The following is a 19,933-nucleotide window of genomic DNA, read 5'->3' on the forward strand; positions in this document are numbered from 1 at the left end:
CTTTTTTGCCATCAAATAGGGACTAAACATACATATGGAATACTAGAAATTGGAAAGAAAGAACAATTGCTACACTTGGCATTCTTGAATATCCTCACAGAGCCAGTGATCAGCCAGGAAAACACTAACCCCCTTCCAGCTGCCTGTCTCTCAGAATACCCAGCCTGCTGCTTCCAATGTCCCCAGCCCACCGATGCCAGCATCTCCACTTCATTGATCCCCAATGTCTCCATCTCACTAATGCTCAGCATTCCCAGACCTCTGGCCCCCAGGATCCCCACTCCACTGGCACCCAGCACCCCAGTCCAATGATACCCGACATCCTCAGCCCATTGACATCCAGCATCCTCATCCCACTGTTATACATGGTGTTCCCTCTCTTTTCCTCTTATGGACTAACATCATTATAGATTCTTTTCCCATCCCCTGGCAGGCCAGGGAAGGTGACCTCACCAGACTTACTGGAGGAGCTGAGAGATCTAAAGGGGACCTGAGAACACGAGGGGAGAAAATGCCATCTACACATCAAGGGGTTGAGCTTTTGAGTGGATGTCTCTTGTGGGCACTGTGATCTGCAGCGTGAGAGGACACTCTTCTGGTGTTTCAGTCTTGCCTGGAACATTTGTTAAGATGGGCAAGGAAGAGACAATGGTTCCTGGATGATGGTCTGGCAGAAATAAGAGCAGATTTCTAGGGTCGGGGTTGGGGATTTTGCAGGGAGAAGGAGAAAGGGGGGATGGGTATTGGGCAGAGGGTTTAGAGAGCCGGACAAGGCAGTCTTGGAGGTATACACACCCAGACATGACACATGTAGGTAGTCAGGGGTGAGAGAGGGACCAAAGCTCCACCCACTGAGCAAGAGACTATAAAGACTGTGTCCCCAGTACTAGCTGGACACAGACACAAGCTCTGCTTGTCCTCATTGCCCAAGATGAGGATTCACCTGCTTTGGTTGCTGCCTCTGATTCTGCTGGGGTCCTCAGGTGAGCCAGGAAGTGGGTACCCCTGTCTTAGGTCACTGGAGCCCATGAGGACTCTGACTGGCACCCAGAGGGGTAGGATGACCTGGATGGACCTGCCCTCCAGATGATGTGGTCCTGATGTTCAGAGGAGGTGCTGGCTCAGGGAACAGGACTTGTTGGAGGCTCCACATCCAGGTTTGCCTGAGCTGAGAGTGGGACCATAGTCCAGCTATGGAGTCATTTCCTTGATACCTTCAGTCACCTTAAAATTCTTTTATGATATCTTCTGTCTCTGTCTCTGTCCCTCTGTCTCTGTCCCTCTGTCTCTGTCTCTCTATCTGTCTCCAACTTGTTGGAACTTATTCTCTTCTGCTGTGCGGGTTTTGGAGATTAAACTCAGGTCATGAGACTTGGCACCAAGTGCCTCTGAACCATCTCACTGGTGCTCCGCCTCCCTCCCCGCCCCTTCACCTTTTCTATCAAGCCTAGACGTTCTGTTCTGCTGGACTTGACGTCTTTTCTGCAAAGTCTTGTGGAATTAGCATCACTTATCTGGCGACATTTGCCCTGCTGGTTACTCAGAGCCTTGATTTCCTGTTCCAGAGCCAGGGCCCTATGCTCTGGCTCTTCAGCGCCGCTGCTGAGAGGGTGCTCATGTGGGAGGTGGGAAAACAGGACGAGTTGTTTGGTGGTCTGGTGTCTGGTGTGGCGTCCCTGATCCCAGCTGTGTCTCTCCAGCTCAGGCGCTGCGGTGTCACCAGTGCAGTGGCGTAGGGAACTGCTACAACCCCACGTCCTGCAAGAACACGAGCCGCTATTGCTTGACCAGCTGGTACAGTGAGTGTCTCGGTCGTAGGTGGGTGGGATGGGGGGGGGTCAGGACCTGCATCTAGCACCTGGGGATGCCAGCATAAGGCGAAGCTCGCTGGTAGAATCGGGGGAGCTGGGAAGATATGGCCCCGAGAGTCCCCTGCAATTTGTGTTTTGGGAGAGTGTTTTGGGAGCTCTGTCCTCCCTTCAAAAGGGAACCAACACGGCTGCCTTACAAAGAGCGGGTGGGATATTCCATGTGAGCCACTGTATGAAACGTGCGATTGTATAAAACGTGCAGTTTTAACTGTTGTCAAGAGTGCTGGACGCTCAAAAAGGAAAGGTGGGGGGGGGGAGGAAAATAGAGGAGTGGGTAGCCCTAGTCATATACCTGAGCCATGACCCCGGGTCCTACACTGAGACCCGACTGTGGTCACACTCTGAGCCTTGATTTTCATCACACAGAGCCCTGACCTTGGGTTACAAACTAAGCCTTACTCTTGACCACATACTGAGCCCTGAACCTGACCACATTCTGACCGCATCCTGGTCACAACCTGAGTTTGATCCTACTGACGTCTTGCTGTCTGTCCCTTTTGAACTAGAGGTTGTAGGTGGCCTGGCTTTGCTGATGGGGCCTGGAGTTGGTCTTTTAGGCCTCAGTAAATGTCCTTCTGCCTTCTCTTTCCAGCAACCTCAGGCCACCAAATGGACGTGACAAAAACATGCGCATATACCTGCCCTGACATCCATCAGAGCCAGATCAAGGCCTCCTGCTGCAACACGGACCTCTGCAACAGTACTGGGAGACTCCATGCCAGCTGGGGGCTGCTGGCCCTCAGCATCTGGTTCATCTATCTCAGCAAATAGGTGCGGAGCTCCCACTCAGGCCCGCAAGCTGCAGAGCTGGGAGTTTGGGGCCAGGTGCCATCATGTGACGGGAGTGTGTCAGAGCTTCCTTAACTCCAATCAGAAGGATTCGAAGAGAGAAGGCTCATGGACGTGGGGCCTTAGTCTGATGGAGATCCTTGCCACTGTTCAGGGTGCTGCATTCAGAGCTCTGTCTGCAGGCTGGCCATCCGCTGCCCTCCAACTGCTGGTGCAAGGAAGCCTTGAGCCAGTTACTGAGGCCTGAGGTAGGCCCCTCAGCAGGCCCGAGGAGCTATTTTGGGGGCTTCTTTGTTTCACACACCCCATGGCTTCCTCTCTCTAACTACCTCAGAGGACCTGAGCCTGCACATCACTGCTTTAAAAGAGCTGACCCCGGCACAATACTGAAATGCGCTGCTTTAACTGAGTTCAAAGCTCCGTGGCAAGCGGAAACCCTATGGAGAGGTCTCCAGCCTGGCTGTCGGGGAAGGGCGGATGGTGGGACAGATTTGCTTGAACAAGGTGTGGGTCAGCCCTGGCATCCGCAGGGCTGGCGCATGGAATGCCAGTGGTGTAGCTTATAGCCCCAGCATACCTTGCTGGGATGGACTCTGAGGATTCTATCTCGAGGTGACACCAGTCTTATCAGGACTTCAGGAGTCCCCGTGAACTCCGGTCTGTCCTGGAGCAAAGAGAATCTAGAACTACGAGGGCAAGGAGCAGGCTTGGTCCAGCTGTGAGTGAAGCCTGAAGCATTTTCTCCCTTCTCTACCTGTGGTCCGGTGCCAGGACCCCACTAGACAGCACTAGGGCTGCATCCTTTCAGTGGGCGTCTGCCTCTCTCCTCATATCTGAAAGCCTGGGCAACACCATGCCCCGATGAAGAGAATGAATGGGGGAATTAAAGTCTGGGCTGGCAGCAGTTTTGGTGGGTGACCCCACTGGCTGGATTCTCCCTAACTTCCCAGATCCATGTTTAGAGCAGAGAGTGAGTTCAGGCTTGTCATTCGCTTCACAGCCTCGTTCCATCCCAGGGACTTTCTGTGGTGTTTTCCATAGAGTGTGCCTAATCTAGACCTGATGGCAAGCTGCCCATGTGGTTCTGCTACCTCCTTATTGCACAAGGGTGTGCTGTGAGGTACTGGATCAGTGCGCTGGGGACCGAGGGAGGGCTGAATTCAGGTGACCTCTCACTTGTCACCTTATCAGGTACCAAAGAGTGATGACACTAGTTGAAGGAGGCAGATGGGCTGCTCCTGGACATATGGCCAGTAAGGAAGAGCAGAGCTGGTGGATGAGCTCAGAATCTTACTTGGTGCAGGTCTCAAGGGTCCTAGAAAACAGCAGTCCTCTGCTGAAGAGTAGGGCTTGGAGCTAAAATCTGGTAGGCTATAGGTTCTTTTCCTTTCTTTCTTTCTTTCTTTCTTTCTTTCTTTCTTTCTTTCTTTCTTTCTTTCTTTCTTTCTTTCTTTCTTTCCCTCCCTCCCTCCCTCCCTCCCTCCCTCCCTCCCTCCCTTCCTTTCTTCCTTCCTTCCTTCTCCAGAGTGCTGAGATTACAGGCGTGTGCACCACGGTGCCCTGCTGGCTACAGCTTCTTGATGAGATCACAGGGAAGAGGAAAATCGTCAGGTGAGAGCAGGGCATACAAGATAGTGTGTGTGAGATAGCTTCACAAGAGGCTTTTTGCTCCCGAAACAGAGATTTCCATGAATGCCCTGTCCGGTTTCCAAGCTCCCCAGGTTGGTGGGCTGCTTGTGCAAAGTATCCTACTGTTGGGGCCTCATCAGTCATGCTTTTTCCAGAGCGCAGGCATTTGCTGGCTTTCTTGGCAAAGTGTGCACATGCTGCGGGCCCACGGCCACTGAGCTGCCCACACAAAAGGTCGATGCCACAGAGGTCTGGAGACTGGGTCAGGGGGCTGGGTATTCCACAGGCTCCAGGGGCCTTGCGCACAATTTACTTCATTACAGTGCCCATGCTTCAAGCATTCACCAAAGGATGGTTTTCCTTCTGCTTCTCACATCCCATTACCCACTGGTAGGACAGATCCGGCTTGAGGGAGGCCACCTCATGCTGACATTTACTCCCATGTCTTCAGGCACAGACCTTAATTTCTCTGGGCTTCTACTTGCTTAACAATAAAATGAGAATACAAGGCTTTGGGTCAAAAACATAGAAACAACAAATTAAGGCTCAAGGATAAATGGTTCAGAGAGTAGTGGGCTCGCTAGGCATTGTGGGTATCGCTGGTGTCCATCCTCAGTGCTGTGTCAACCGAACATTGTGGTGCCCACCTGTAACCCTGGAACTGGAAGCAGGAGGGCCAGAAGGTCAAGGACATCATTGTCTTCAAAGCAAATCTGAAGCCACACGAGGCCAAGCCAGTGAGACTGTCTCTAAATAAATAAATAAACAAACAAACCAACAAAGCTATACTACCATATAGTCTCAATTTGTGTCCCATTCCCATACCCATGCAGTCATCTGTTATTCGTTGCTGCCATACTGGTAAGATCTCTGCAGCGCTGCTTTGCAGAGATGAGGAGGGCTAGAGTGGTTGAATGACAGGGCCGGGCTGTGTGGCCACTCGCACAACTGGAGCTGAGCATCTCTTAGGCAGTGTGCACCCTGAGGGCCTCTGATAAGTGCTCACTGACCCCCACTCCCCCCGAGTGTTCGTGGTGTGTGGAGCTATGGGTTAGAGGGGTAACTGTCTGTCTGGTGATGCTAATCAGATGCTGAAGGTTAAAGGGGTTTCTCAGGGCCGGTGCCGATCCCTGATTGTCCTAGAAAAGGACGGGCTGCTGAAGTCACTGGAGTGAATTGCCGTCAGTCAGTGCTTAGCTTCTGTCCCGAGTGTTCCTCCCTTGTCAACCAGTATCTCTGTGAGTCAGTGTAATTGATTTCTCAGTTCTCTTGAATTTCCTGTTCCTTATCTTATCTATGATAATTTTTTTCTTTTCTCTTCTTTTCTTTTTTTAAAGCAGCTTCTGAGGGTTCTTGGGATGAAGGTCTTCTGATTACCAAACTGATTTCATCTTTTGTTTGAAATGTTTCATTCCATCCTCTTGAATAGATGCTGAGCTGGACTTCAATTGCCATGTTGATGGCCATGCCCTTTGCACGTTTCTTGTATTATGCCACCAGCTGCGGACATTTAATGGTTCTGTTAAGGCACATTTTAGGTCATTTGTGTTTTCTTCCTATGGACATTTTTTGTTTGGTTTTGGTTTTTAGTTCTTTGAGACAGGGTTTCTTTGTGTAGCCTTGACTATCCTGGACTTGCTTTGTAGACCAGGCTGGCCTTGAACACACAGAGATCTGCCTGCCTCTGTCTCTCTGAGTGCCACATCTGGCTTTCCTATGAACTCTTAATGTATTTGGTTCATTACTGGCCTTCTGTGCAGACACTGTAAGAGTGTTGGATCTTATACACATTTGTTCCTGGATTTTGGCAAGATTGACTAAACCACAGCCCGCTTTATACCGACACATTGGATTGCTCATGTCAGTTACTAAATATAGAACCAAAGTGAAGAACAGAATGGTGTGTGGGTGTGTTCATACTATCACAAAGTCAAGACATTGTAGGCCCAAATGTCATGAGTCAGGAGCATGTGGGCATTTTGTCTGTAGGGTGTATTTGAAAAAAAAAAAAAAAAAAAAAAAGATAAGCAGGACAGGCCTCCACACCCCTGTATCACCCTGTTCGCTGCCCTCTGAGCAACAGTCCCATTGAGTATTTCCACACAGAGTCACCCTTCCTGATGTCTGGCTCATAGAATGGGTGGTGCAGAGGTTCAACAGGTCTTACCACAAACAGCTGCATTGTGCCTCTATCTGACCCTGTCAAAAAACCTAGGCTCGTCATGCAAGCACACCTTTCTTAGGTTGACAGTGTGTGGTCACCCTGAAAACGAAGACTCCCCCTGTCACTGGCACACCACTCAGTGCCAGCATAGCACAGTCTCAGCAAATAAATATGTGTTGGCTGGCTACTTTAGGTTTTTATAGGCAATGACACTGCTGATGAATAGTCTACAGAGAACAAAAGACCGGCCAGCACACATTCCTAAAATGTGGTCAGATCCGTGCAAGGAAAGCTTAGAGGGTGCTTAGAGCAAGAAGGCTTCACTCCGGCACTGAGGCAAATGCTGCCGTTCAGCATCTGCCTCTCCACTGCAGCCACGGGGTTTCTTCCATGGATACCACAGCAAACGCCTTTAGGGTCTTTGTGAGGCAGAGACTCTGAAAGTGCTGACAATCTTTTCCACATCTAGCAACTTCAAATACTCAAAATCATGTCAAAGGACATCTCTTTTCGGAAAGCACGCAGCATCTTCTGGAGCCTATGAGGAGGAGGGACCTGGGCAAGGGGTCGGGCAGCACAGAAACCAGTTTAGCAAGCCCTGGGTGTGGGCACAGTTCCAATCCGTGTCCTGTGGCCTGATAGGTGAGGTGAAAGGTAAGAGCTTCATATCTAAGTCAGATTATAATTTGGAATGGAAACCCCACAGGGGACCTTGCCCCCTCCCCCCCAGACTGTGAATTCTGGAGAAGCTGCAGCGCAGCTGTACCTATCCACCGACAGGGGCAGAAGGAAGTTTCCTCTTTCTTAAATATGCAATAAGAGTTTAGCAGGAGACACTTAGAGGAGGGCAACCTATGTGTGAGCCCTTCCTGCTTTACTGTTCTGAAACTGCCCATGAATGAAGTGAAACAAATCTGTTAAAACCAAACCTTTTTCCATGTAACTAGGCATTTGAAAAATCCAACTCAAGGCATCAGGAGACACCAAGAATGGTTAAGACCCTGCACACGGATGCACACTGATTTGTAGAGACAGGAGGAGGGACCTGCGAAGATTGACAACCTGCGTTTTGTTTTTGTTTTGTTTTGTTTTTTAATAGAAGATGCAGAAGGTTTCTTATTACTTCTTCTAAGCCCTTCAGGTCAGAATAAAACCTTGCCATTATCTTGGGTACCCTATTTGGAAGTAGCACACTGTAGTCTCTTGTATAGGCTCTATCTCTGGTGACAGTTATTTCTTTCTTGTTCTTACTCTCTGAACACATTTAGGATGTAGCATATTATCTTTTCTGTGCCTGGGGGATGGGAGAACGCAGGCTGGTAACAGTAAGAAGGAGATCATCGGCTGGGAAGTTATCCTTGACCCAGGTCTGGCCCATGTGAAACTTCAGGAGAACTCTGCCTGTCATATCTGCAGAGAGCAGTCTGCCATGGACAGTGCATCCCCTGGCACCAGAGGCTTGTGGCACAAGGCCTGTCCAGAAGCGGGAAGAGGACAGCAATTCACAGCCCCACGCTGAAGGGCTCTTGTGCAGCTCTTCCCCAGGCTCCAAACACGGACTCCTGAACTGACGTTACAACTTCAGCTCTCAGTCATCCCCTTTCTTACACCTGTTGCATCTCTCTTGAGGCACCTGTCCCTCCCTCACTCCCTTCCTGAAACCTGGCTTCAGTGCCTCAGGAAATGCATTAAGAATACTATAGTTTAGCTGGGCTCATTGACACAGACCTATAATCCCAGCACTCAGGGAGGCAGAGGCATGTGAATCTCTTTGAGTTCAAGGCTAGCCTGGTCTACAAAGTGAGTCCAAGACAGCCAAGGCTACACTGAGAAAGCCTGACTTGAAAAACAACAACAACAACAAAAAACATTTCTTTTTCAGAGAAATGCATGTCTCCAGAGTCTCAAATAAACCTCTGTGTTCTCACCATTGGTCGGTACTCAAGTTAAACTGTCAACAGCAGGTCCTAAGAGTGTCACTAACAGGAGAAGGGTAGCTCATAGAGGAAGTACTGGTCCCTTGTGTTTGTATTTTTTTTTAAACAGACTTAATTCACTTCATTTTTCTTGTATAAAAAAACCTCAGGCCACAGCTGGAGCCTGGATCCTCTCAACAGAGACTTTTTTGTGGGTTTTCACAAGATGATCAGTGAATTCCCGATAAGGAGACTTGGTAAACACAGCCCCTTTCCAGAGATTGGGGGTCAGGGAGCTGTAGGTCTTGGAGATGGCATCAAAGGTGGCCTTGGCAAAGTTGCTCAGGGTGGCAGTTCAGCCCCTGGCTGATGTGTAGCAGTCATCAATACTGGCCATCATAAGTAGCTTCTTGGACACAGGAGCAGAGAAGATGCCAGTGCCTCTGGGGACAGGGATGAGATGCACCAAAGCAGAGCCACAGCGGCCTGTCACCTTCACAGAACAGTGTGGGCCTTGCCAATCTTGTTTCCCCAGTAGCCTTTCCACACAGGGACGATGGAAAGCTTGGCCAAGATAATGGCCGATGTTTCTCTTTATAAGAGTTGCTTTGATCATGGTGTCTCTTTGAAGGAGTAAAACGCTAATTAAGACACACCCCAAGCCCAGTAGTTCATATACACTATGGCCCTGGCTGAAGCACTCTTTAGAAAACTGGAAAAAGCAAATGGAGGTGCTGAAGAGGAAGAGACAGTCCCTGTCTATATAAAACTGTTAGCAGATGTTGGAATCTGGAGAATCCAGGGGCTAAAGAACCCAGAGACAGCCTTTGGGCACCTGCAGTTCCCTCAAATGATCCACATCTCCCTTCTCCTTGTGGGAGAGCTGCGAAGGGCCTTGGAATCCAAATCAGAAACCATCTAGGGTTTAGTCAGCGATTGTGCAAGAGGATAGAGTTGGGGAGAAGAGACGTACTTAGACAAGATGAAAGAGCTGACTGTTCTGTTTATCCTAAGGGCGTGCAAAGAATTGAGGGTGTATGGAGCTGCCAAAGTCACCATTGATCTCCTATGGGCTGAGGCACACTGCAGACATGCCATGAATTACAGCTTGCAGAAAATCTATGGCAATTCTGATACATCCCTTCCCCAGCCATCCTTCAGGAAAGTATGGGCAGTGGGGAGCTGGTTAAATTAAAGCAAAACAAGAGAACAACAAAGTCACGACCTTCCCTTGCTGGCCTCCGCTTCTGCTGGCCTCTAGCACTATGCCAGGGGTTCTCCTCACCCATTTCTTGCTCTTGCGCCTGGAGAATCCTTCTGTCCTCTCTGCCCAGAGGCCTCTTCCTTTCCAACTCCCTGGCAGCTCCATTTTCTCCCCTCACATCTGGGTGGCCTTCACTTCCTCTGCAGTCTCCTTTTTAGCCTCAGAGCTCCCTGGGGCCTCACTACAGCAGCAGCAGCAGCAGCAGCAACAGCAACAATAGTTGCAGTAAGGAACACGGCAGGCAGGAGCCCCACATGCTATGAGTGTCCTCAGTCTGGGGAATCTTGAGCTCTGTGCCTCTTGGGGTGTATTTCAGCTTGAGTCCCAATAGTCCCCAGGGATGCAAATATGTAAACCTGACCTTGAAAGGAATCCTTTCTACAGGGAGTGCATCTCCTGAGCTCCCCCAGATGGAGATCTGGGGTAGTGTGCCCACTGAGCCTGTCCTCAGGGCAGCATGGAGCCTTGGAAACCTCTGTGCTGGCAGGCCTGGTAGTTTCTGAAGAACTGAGGGCCTGATGAGATAAAGCTGGCCTGGTCCCTCTGAGAAATGGACTCAAAGTGGGAACGCCTTGACGCAGCCTATTGTCACCTGAGAGAATCTCACTTAAGAAATTGCCCAGACCAGATTGGCCTGTGTCGTGTCTATAAAGGATTGTCTTGATTGATGGGTTGATGTAGGAGTCTTCACCTGTTGTGGGCTGCACCAGCCCTGGGCAGCTGGACAAGCCGAACAGTGAGCCCAGAAAGCACTGCTCCTCCACGGTTTCTGTTTGACTTTCTGCCTTGACTTCCCTCAACGATGGATTGTGAGCTGGAAGTATAGATAGAAATAAACCTTTTTCTCTCCTAAGTTCCTTGGTCAGAGTGTTTTATCAGAGCAACAGAAAGGTAATTAAAACACATCCCTTAAAAACAGATACATAAATAAAACCAAAGGTCACGAAGGAGGAGCTTTCCTGATAATAAAACTTGGCAAGACAAACTGTCTAGAGCCATGGCAGTGCATAACAAATGGAAACAAAACAAGGACAAAGCCCAGTTGTTAGTTTTAGAGAGCTTCCTAAAATACATACATCTACATCTACAATACACATACACACACATATAAAAATAGTTTAAATGGAGTTACCATATAACAGGAGCACAATACTGTTGTGGAATGAGTAATATTTAATATTGATTCATATAGTTTCTAGGGCATATGGAAAAGGAATTAATTATTCTATTACTATTAATTAAAGTTGGTGGTTAATACAGCAGCAGTCACTCCTTAGCTCAATATTTTCCACATAGAAGACACCGAGACCTGTTAGATTTAATACAAGCCTTAGAGATCTACAGCTGGGTAGATAGTCAACCCTCTAATGCTTCCCATTAAACAAACAAACAAACAAACAAACAGCCCATAATACTTGCACATGTTCCAGCATCCCAGTCCTCAGGGCAAGCTGCTCTCTGCCGTGCGCTTCTAGCTCATGCTAACCCATGGCCACCTCCTTTTCTTTCTCCTTCCTCCCTCCCCTCGTGGTTTTTCTGTGACCACCCTCCCTGAAGGCCATGAACCTCATCTCTGCCCTCTGTTCTGTCCAACCAAGGCTGTAAGCAACTTTATTAGCCAATCAGGGATAATTTGGGAGGGAAGGTTCTTACGATGTCATTTTGGATGCCCGAGAATTTGCTTGTAGGCTAGTAAGGATCTTGGGGGGGGGGAGGCAAGCAATTAACATTTGAATACAGAGTAGCTGTAGATCAAGCTCAACACAATACCCCAACAAGATACTACATGATACCAAATAAAAACCCCAGGACCAGAAATAGGCTATCACTTTTTGAGTTTTTGACTCTTGGAGCCTTATAGACTCCTCCTCCTCAACCCCCCAAATTACAGACTATTGCCAATGATATTTTTTTTTTCCATTCAGGACTTTACAGTGAGACCCTAGTGCTGAAGACCCCATGTACTTGGGAGTCATAGAATATGGAACATTCAAGCTGGTACTCAGCTAGGAGCTTCATACCCACTGGCCAGCTAGAAGGTGCTATGCATGCGAACAGAGGAGAAAAATGATCAGCAGTATCACCCAGTTATGAACCCTGTGAGCTATAATAATGACCTGCCTGAAAAGATATGGCCACTGGCACAGCATGAGTGTTATGAGATTAACGATCCACTCTTTGATTGGTTTTAAGGCATGCTCCATGACATGGAGTTTAAAACCTAACGCTGTTGATGAGGCCAAGAAAAACCTGGCACTATTATTCTGCTAAATAGACGTAACACTAAAATGACTCCTTATGTCTTACCATTTATATCTATAGATCAGGGGATCTCTCAGTCTCATCAGAACAACTTCTCGCAGTAAAGGACAGTTAACACAGAGACTCTCAACTGGTCAACATGCAGAGACTGTGGAGTGCTCAGACATAGAGGAGACATCTGTATCACACCCCTCCCCTCAGAGCTCAGGGATCTATGTGGAAATGGGGGCAGAGATGTTGTAAGGAGGTGATGACTTCAAGGAAATCGTGATTTCCAGACACAACAGGGCAGATGCCCACATGAACTCGTAGCAACCGTGACAGCATGTTGTATACCTATACAAGCTCAAGCTAAACAAAAATCCCAGAATGGTGGAGAGGAGGTGGGCCCACAGTCCCACCCATAGCTGAGGAGCGGTTTCAGTCATGTTTTAGAGGGACAAAACCACTGTCTTTGAAATGGTGACAGCCAAATTACACCTGCTGTAGGAAGCACGGCTTAGAGTAAGCATCAGAGAAACAAGGATCGTCAACCATGTGAGCCTCTTTCCTTCAACATCAAGGAAGTGAATGATGCCTGGTCCCCTGGAATGTCAGTGAACATGATCAAGTAACCTGGTGATCCTTGGCTATTCTATGAGGAGCTAGCCTCCACCCAAACCCCCTCAATATTCTGAGAATTGTTTAGGCCCTAATTCTGGGCTTTATGTTTCTCAGTGACTAGTACTCATCCACATGAAAGAGGCCCCCCTCCCCCATACTCTGCAGCCTCCTCCACCAATAGAATCCATCCTTATGCTTATCAGATCCTTCCTCTAGGCTCTAGCCCTGAGCTCTGTTTATCAGCCGATAGAATTTATTCTTACTGTAAAGGTCACATGTGCTTTGCTTCCTTGCTCAGGAGTCTCAGTGTAGCTTTGCCTGTTTAGCTTTGTTGTGCTGGTCATCACATGAAAACATTTCCCCAAAGTTTTACTGTGCTTAAATGTGTAAGAAGAATGAACCATGGGCCCAGACCTTAGAGGTTTTGACCCAGTGCCTGTAAAGATGTTACCGACTCAAGTTTCATTGACTCATCTCCCCACAGACTGTGAGACTTGTGAGGGACCCAGTGCTCATCCTGGAGGCTGGATGCCTCAGCACCCACAGTGGTCCCAGAATAGCTGTCTCCCCTAAGGGGAGGGGCCGGTAGTTACTTAGTCCACAAGGCCGGGAGCCTCAGTAGCCCCAATCTGGTACTGGAAGCCTGGAAAATTTCCAGAAGCTGTTGGTCCTTATTCAACAAGGAGAGCTTGGAGGTGCTGATTTTGCTTCCAGGAAAGGAATCAGCGGCAGCAGTGGCAGCAGAGAAGTTGACCGTGTGTCAGGAGGGAGGCCAAGCAAGCAAAAAGGGCGGGGGGAGGAGAAGAATAAACTTCCTCCCAAAATAGTGTTTTTATCTGAACCTGGCATCCACAGGACAGCAACCATCCATAGCTCTAATTCCAGGGGATCCTATGCCCTGCTCATACATATAAAATAAATGAATATTTTTAAAAGTCTATGTGTGTGTGTGTGTGTGCGTGCGTGTGTGTGTGTGTGTGAAATGCTGTTAATTTCAAAGATGGGAGGAGAAAGACTGCTGATCCAAACCAACATGGCCAAATTAATTAAAGCAAGCAGTTAATTTAAGAAAAGCTTGTTAAAAAATTCATGTACATGGGCTGCCTCCCCCTAAGGCAGGGCTCTAGAGGCCTGCGTCAGATGTGAGGGAGACAAGCCTTTTACAGCTCATGGATAGGGAGTTTCCAAATGGAGAATTTGGTGGGCAAATTATAGGCTCAGAATTATAGGAGCAGAACACAAGTATAATAAGTTAGTTCCTCCTGAAACAAAAAATATGGTTACAAGATGGGCATAATGAGTTAGTCATAGGCAGTCATAGGTGGTCATATAAACTTTGGAAACAAAGGTAAGGTTGCATGATGATTATAAACAACTTTTTGAAACAAAGACATGATTGTCATTCCTGGAACAGGCAGTACAGAGGCGTTTGCAGGTGAGTTTACAGGTGGGGCATAGCCCAGTCCTTGAGAACTAAGAATGAACCTAGTTTGTCTTTGCTACAAGATGGCTTTTGAGCTTAAGATGGAGGCAGGTTGGTTCTTCGGTGGCTCACCTCCTAACAGCACTTGTCACGCAAGCCTAACGAGCTGAGTTCAATCCCTGGATCTCATAGTGAAATGAGAGAACTGACTCCTGAAAACTGTCGCCTAACCTCTCCACATGTGCTATGGAACAAGAGTATCCATACACAAACATACACACAAAATAATAATAATAATAAATTTGAAGATTATTTTTCTAATCAGTCTTAGCTAGCATGGAAACAACAGAAGTTTACCCATGAACTCGTTTGGGAAAAGAAAGGTAAAGAGAGAGGTTTTAAAAGGAGGTTTATTTAGTTTTAATCAAGTGTACGGTGTCTGCGTCAGCGTCTGGATTGAGCATGTGACTGCAAGTGCTTGAATTAGTCAGAAGAGGAAGTTGGGTCCCTGGAGTTGAAAGTCACAAGCAGTTTCAAGCCACCTGATTTGGGTCCCGGGACCTGAGCTTGGATTCTTTGCAAGAACAGCACACGGTCTTAACTGCTGAGCCATTTCTCTCACCCCTAAGAAGAGGGCTTTAAAAACCAAGTTGGTTTGGTTCAGTTTTGCCACCAAGTTTTATCCATGTCTACTAATTAGAATATGCATTTTTTTAAACAAAGGCTCACGTGTTGAAGAAGAGGTCGTCAGCCTGTGTCACTAATGTAAAATAGTGGGACTTTTGTGGGTTGGGGCCCAGTGGGAGGAACTTGGGTCATGTTGGGGGTGTGACTTCGAAAGGATCTAGATCCCTCTTGTCTCTCTCTTTCGCTTCTTGTATTCTGTGAGGTGAGCAGCTTTCTCTCATGCATACTCTAACCACAACTTAATCACAGGTCCAAATGACAATGAGGCCAACTGACCATGGATTGAAACCACAAACCCAAACAAACCTTTTCTCTTTGTAAGTTTTTCTCTGGTATTTTGTCATAGTGTCACAGAACACTAACACTATCCTTCATAAAAAGACCTATCGGGGTAGTGAAAATCTTAATGTTTAAACTTGTCTTATTTTGTCAGAAATACATATTAAAAAACAAAAACTAGTAAGTTATCTGGATACCATGATACCTAATATACCTAAGCATAAAATATTCAAACTGCACCAAATAGAAAGAAAAGAAAAAATAAATCAGAGTAACAAAAAATGGAGCTGCACAGGAGAAAAGAACAAAATTGTATCTGGCTTCTCAGAAGTCTTTTCTCAGAAGAAAAGAGCAGACAAGCATTTAAAAGGTTGAAAGGGGAAAATCCTGTGACCTAGAATTTGTATTCTGTACAGTCGTCTTTCAAAGGTGAGGAGGAGGAGGGGTGAGGAAGAAGGTTCAGTTGGCGAAGTGCTTGCCAGACAGTAGTGAAGGCCGAGTGTGATGCATATGCCTGTGTAAAAGCCAGCTGCAGCACATATCTGTAATCCCAGCACTGGGAAAGTAGAGACAGGAGGGTGCCCAAGGTTTGCTAGCCAGGCAGGCTAGTTAAGTTGGCAAGTTTCAGATTCAGCAAGAGACTGTCTTCCAAAACAATGTGGAGAATGACCGAAGAAGACACCATTGTTGACGTCTGGCTTCTACATGTACCTTCATATATGCACACGTGCAAACACACACATACACACAGAGTGAGGGAGAAATAAAGACTTTTCCTTGCAAACAAAATTTAGGGAAACCTGTTGTCCACAGGCCTTTCTTCCCAGAGCTAGAGAGAGAAGAGAAGGGTTGCAGGCCAGGAAGACAAGGACAGATGGGTGACGTGAAAGAATTGGCTTTCTTCCCCATTGTTATTGCTCTGTTTAAAAACGGTAAAAGCTCTTGGCTGTGGAGGGGACCAGGGATCCCTGTGTGCTAAGGACACTCACGCTGACACAGTTACTTGAATGAGGACTCAAGTTAGTTTTAATGTATATTTCCAACTCCTGATCAATTGCTGAAAAAGAATGGGAAAAGGTATGGTTAATATGGTAAGACAGGATAGGAAGATTTATATGAAATTTTCAGCTAAAGCCAGAGGGTGGGGGAGAGAAAGAGAGAGAGAGAGAGAGAGAGAGAGAGAGTCAAAATATAAGAGCAAAGCATATAAACAATGAAGGGAAAAACAGCCATTAATATGGCAGATATTAACTCAAGCTCTCCCAGTAATCTCTTCAAATATCAGTGGCCTAAACACACCAATCAAAGGATAGGATCTAACTGTGTGTCATCTGTAAGAAACTTGCATTAAAAACAAAGACACAGGGCAGAGTGCATGGAATCTTATGTAAGAAGTGGGAAATAGTAAGATCTGGAGAGGATGGGAACCTCACAAGGAGAGCAACAGAACCAGAAAATTTGAACACAGGGGTCTTCCCAGAGACTCATACTCCAGCCAAGTACCAGGCATGGAGATAACCTAGAACCCCTGCACAGATGTAGCCCATGGCAGTTTAGTGTCCAAGTGGGTCCCATAGTAATGGGAAGAGGGACTGCCCCTGACATAATCTGATTGGCCTGCTCTTTGATCACCTCCCCCTGAGGGGGGAACAGCCTCACCAGGCCACAGAAGATGACAATGCAGCCACTCCTGAAGTGATCTGATAGACTAAGATCAGAAGGAAGGAGAGGAGGACCTCCCCTATCAGTGGACTTGTGGAGGGGCATGCGTGAAGAGCAGGGAGGGAGGGTGGGATTGGGAGGGGAGGAGGGAGGGGCTTATGAGGGGATGCAAAGTGAATAAAATGTAATTAATAAAATTAAATTAAATTAAAAAAAAAACAAAGACACAGATTAAAAGCAAAGATGGGGAGAGTGAGAAGGCTCAGTGGGTAAAAGTGTTAGCCTGATGACTTGAGTTTGATGTTTTGATGACTTGACCCAGGAACTCACATGCTCAAAGGAAGGAACCAGTTCCTGTGGGTTGTTCTCTGACCTCCACACCCCACCCTCCCCAGGGGGAAGACACCCAACGTTAATATTTCAGAATGGCACACATGTAAAACACTCATGTTAAACTGGTAAAGACTCTGTGCACCAAGAATCTTCATTCATTTTGGATGAGAACTCAGATGTAGCCATTCTGGAAGACATGCTCCAGACAGGCCACAGCCTGCAAGTGTATACTTTCAAATAAATTACAAGTAGGATCCACCAAAATAAGTTGCACGAAGCCTTACCCCTGGTTATCAAACTTGGGAGAAATTAAGGTGTTCTCTACTTGGGAGAAATTAAGATGTTCTTTTGTTGGTGAACAGGTAAATAAACAGTAGCTTACTTAGGGACTGGGGTGTTACTCAATATCAGAAGAAAATGGTGGCTCCGCCAAAGAAAACATGAATCACTACGAGAAAGAAGCCAATGTGAAAAGTACAAGGCGCAGGACTCGACACTCTGAGGAGACAATGAGAGAGGCCCGGGGTGGTTCTGCTGGTGAGTTGCTTGTCTTGCAAGCGTGAGGATCTGAATTAAATTCCTGGAGCTTGTGTTTTTAAAAAGCCCAGCATCAGGCTGGAGAGATGGCTCTGTGGTTAAGAGCACTTACTGCTCTTCCAGAGGACCCTGGTTCCCTTCCCAGCACTTATGTCAAGTAGCTGGCAATTGTCTGTGACTTGAACTCCACGGGTGATCTGACACCTCTAGCCTCTGCAAGCATCTGCATTCACACGCACACACACACACACACACACACATACACACACTTAAACATAATAAAATAAATCTTTTTTTTTTTTTTTTAAAGCCCAGAATGAGGCATGCACTTGTAATCCCAATGGTGGGAGGTAGAGACAGGTGGGGCCCTGGGGCTTACTGGCTAGCCAGCCCCTCCAACTTGGCAAGTTTCAGGCCAGTGAGAGATTCCTGTTCAAAAAGAGAAACAACCAGGTAGACAGTGCCTGTAGAATGACACCCAAAGGTGTCTCCTGGCCTCTACATTCATACACATACAGTGAATGCACACACTCACATACACACGAACAAGTGTAAAGAAAAAAAAAAAAAGAGTGGAGGAGTAGAAAGGTCAGTGTTTGCCAAGGGGGATGAGCAGGCAAAGGCAGACATCTAAGGAGATGAAAGCATCCTGTATGAGACTCCCTTGATGTCACTCTAAAGGTGTCAACCCCACAGCATGTGGGGTGCCAAATCCCTATAGAAGCCGAGGTCACGGAGTGATGGGAATATGTCAGCCTGTGTTTGTCTGCTGTGAAGAGTGCTGCCGAGGCCGCCAGGGGAAAGTGTGCTCATGGGAATTCTCCCTACTTTCTGATAGTTTTTTCAATAAGCTCAAACAGTTCTCAAGGAAAAGTCTGGAAATCACTTCTCTCCTCATAGGCTCTCATCATGCCAAACAGAATATCAGCTTCATGGCAGGCAATCCTATCATATGTATGTGCCCGGCAATCTAAACATTGTACGTGGTTACAGAAACATTCCCAGTGCTCTGTGTGTACCCTGACCTGCTAGCACACAATATTTGTCTAACTAGTGAGAGAATGAATGAATGATTCTGAGTCCTGACATTCTTGAGATAGAACTAGGGGCCGTGTCTCCACGCGTCCTGAGGTGCGGGAGGTGAGGAGCCTAGGGAAGGTCTATCCCCCTCCTCATAAAGTTCCAATGGCCAGCCAAAGCACGATTGTACCAAAGTTTACCCCTGGTCACCAGTGAGTTTATTAGACTTACAGAGCAATGGCTGAGGGCTTTTGGGGCAGGAGCATAGATGACCTTAAAGAAACTACCTTGGATGGTCTGCCCCGAGCTGGAATGCTGCCCCCACCCCACCCCCGTGGCTGTGCAGATGGAACCTCCCCCCTCATTCTTCCTGTCTCATATACTCTAGCCTTTTTCAGAGGCCCTGAGGCCATTTGCAATTAGGGTACTGTTGGAGGTTGGTCTGATGCTTGTTACTGGCCCTCAAGATCTGGTTACACCCATCTTTGTTTTGTAAGCCTGCCTAACACAGACCTGATTGGTTGATTAAGCAGCCTGTACCTGGGCAGGACAGAATGGGGTGGGCGTGGCTAAGGTTCCCAGGCTTGGAGAGGTTCAAGAGAATCAGGGGGAAACAGACTGACAAGAGAGCAAGAAGATGGGTTAGCGGGGAGAAGGAACCACGTGGGTGAGGAGGAAGGGCTCTGAGGATGGCACGGATGGAGAAAACACCAAGATGAAAATATAATCAAGTATTTATAAGATTACAAATGGAAGGTAGCCCAGATGAGGAGGATTAAGGTGGATGGCATTGGATGGGGGCTGGGAGGTGGATGGTGAAGATTTTGAGACAAGCGTAGGTGAAATATCTGCCCGGCCCAAGGTGAATAAGGCAATTATAAAAACTAACAGGTGTCCGTGTCTTACTATTTGTGATAGCGGGCTAAATAATACTGCCATGATAATTATAGGGCTAATGATAAACCTTATATGGCCTAACACTTTCCTACTTACTAAAGCAGGATACAATGACATAGAATGTATTTGGAGGGCCAACTGAGGTGAGAGAGTATTAACAGTCAACAGGCTCAGATGTAACGGCCTTCTGTGACCAGGGCTGATGGAAGTCCTGAAGATGGTGGAGTTTGGCTATTCTGAGGATCATCTTGTCCATCATCATTGTGTCATGAAAGCACACACCCTGCAAGCTAGAGGCCCTAACAAGTGTGAGGAGGGGGGATGAAAGCTGAGGGTGTGCCTTGTCCGATTAGACCACGGACAGTGCAGAGGACAGTCCTGGCCCATGAGCAGAATTGCTGTCCTGACCTCCTGCGCCATTGTGACATCGTCGCCTGGCTGCCACAGGTGGTGTTCTTGTTTTGCATGTAGCAACAACAACAAGTTGTCTTCCTGTTTTAAGAAACTGAATTCAAATGTTTTGTGAAAAAATAGTTATCATGCCTTCTTACACTTCCTAGTTCCTAGATTTATTTTTCACTAAAGTCGCTAAAAAAA

At 47.3% G+C, this 19,933-nt stretch overlaps 1 protein-coding gene across 1 annotated transcript; it reads left to right on the plus strand.

The window, feature by feature from the left end:
• Window positions 1–869: 869 nt before the first annotated feature.
• LOC110562646 (muscarinic toxin-like protein 3) lies at window positions 870–5,075 on the plus strand. The gene is made up of 3 exons (XM_021659479.2): window positions 870–983; window positions 1,701–1,799; window positions 2,464–5,075. Exons 1-3 carry the CDS (start codon window positions 932–934, stop codon window positions 2,640–2,642), a joined length of 330 nt encoding a protein of 109 aa, XP_021515154.1. The 5' UTR covers window positions 870–931; the 3' UTR covers window positions 2,643–5,075.
• The last annotated feature ends 14,858 nt before the right edge of the window (window positions 5,076–19,933 follow it).

The sequence above is a fragment of the Meriones unguiculatus genome, chromosome 8, assembly GCF_030254825.1.
Source record: "Meriones unguiculatus strain TT.TT164.6M chromosome 8, Bangor_MerUng_6.1, whole genome shotgun sequence".
NCBI lineage: Eukaryota > Metazoa > Chordata > Mammalia > Rodentia > Muridae > Meriones > Meriones unguiculatus.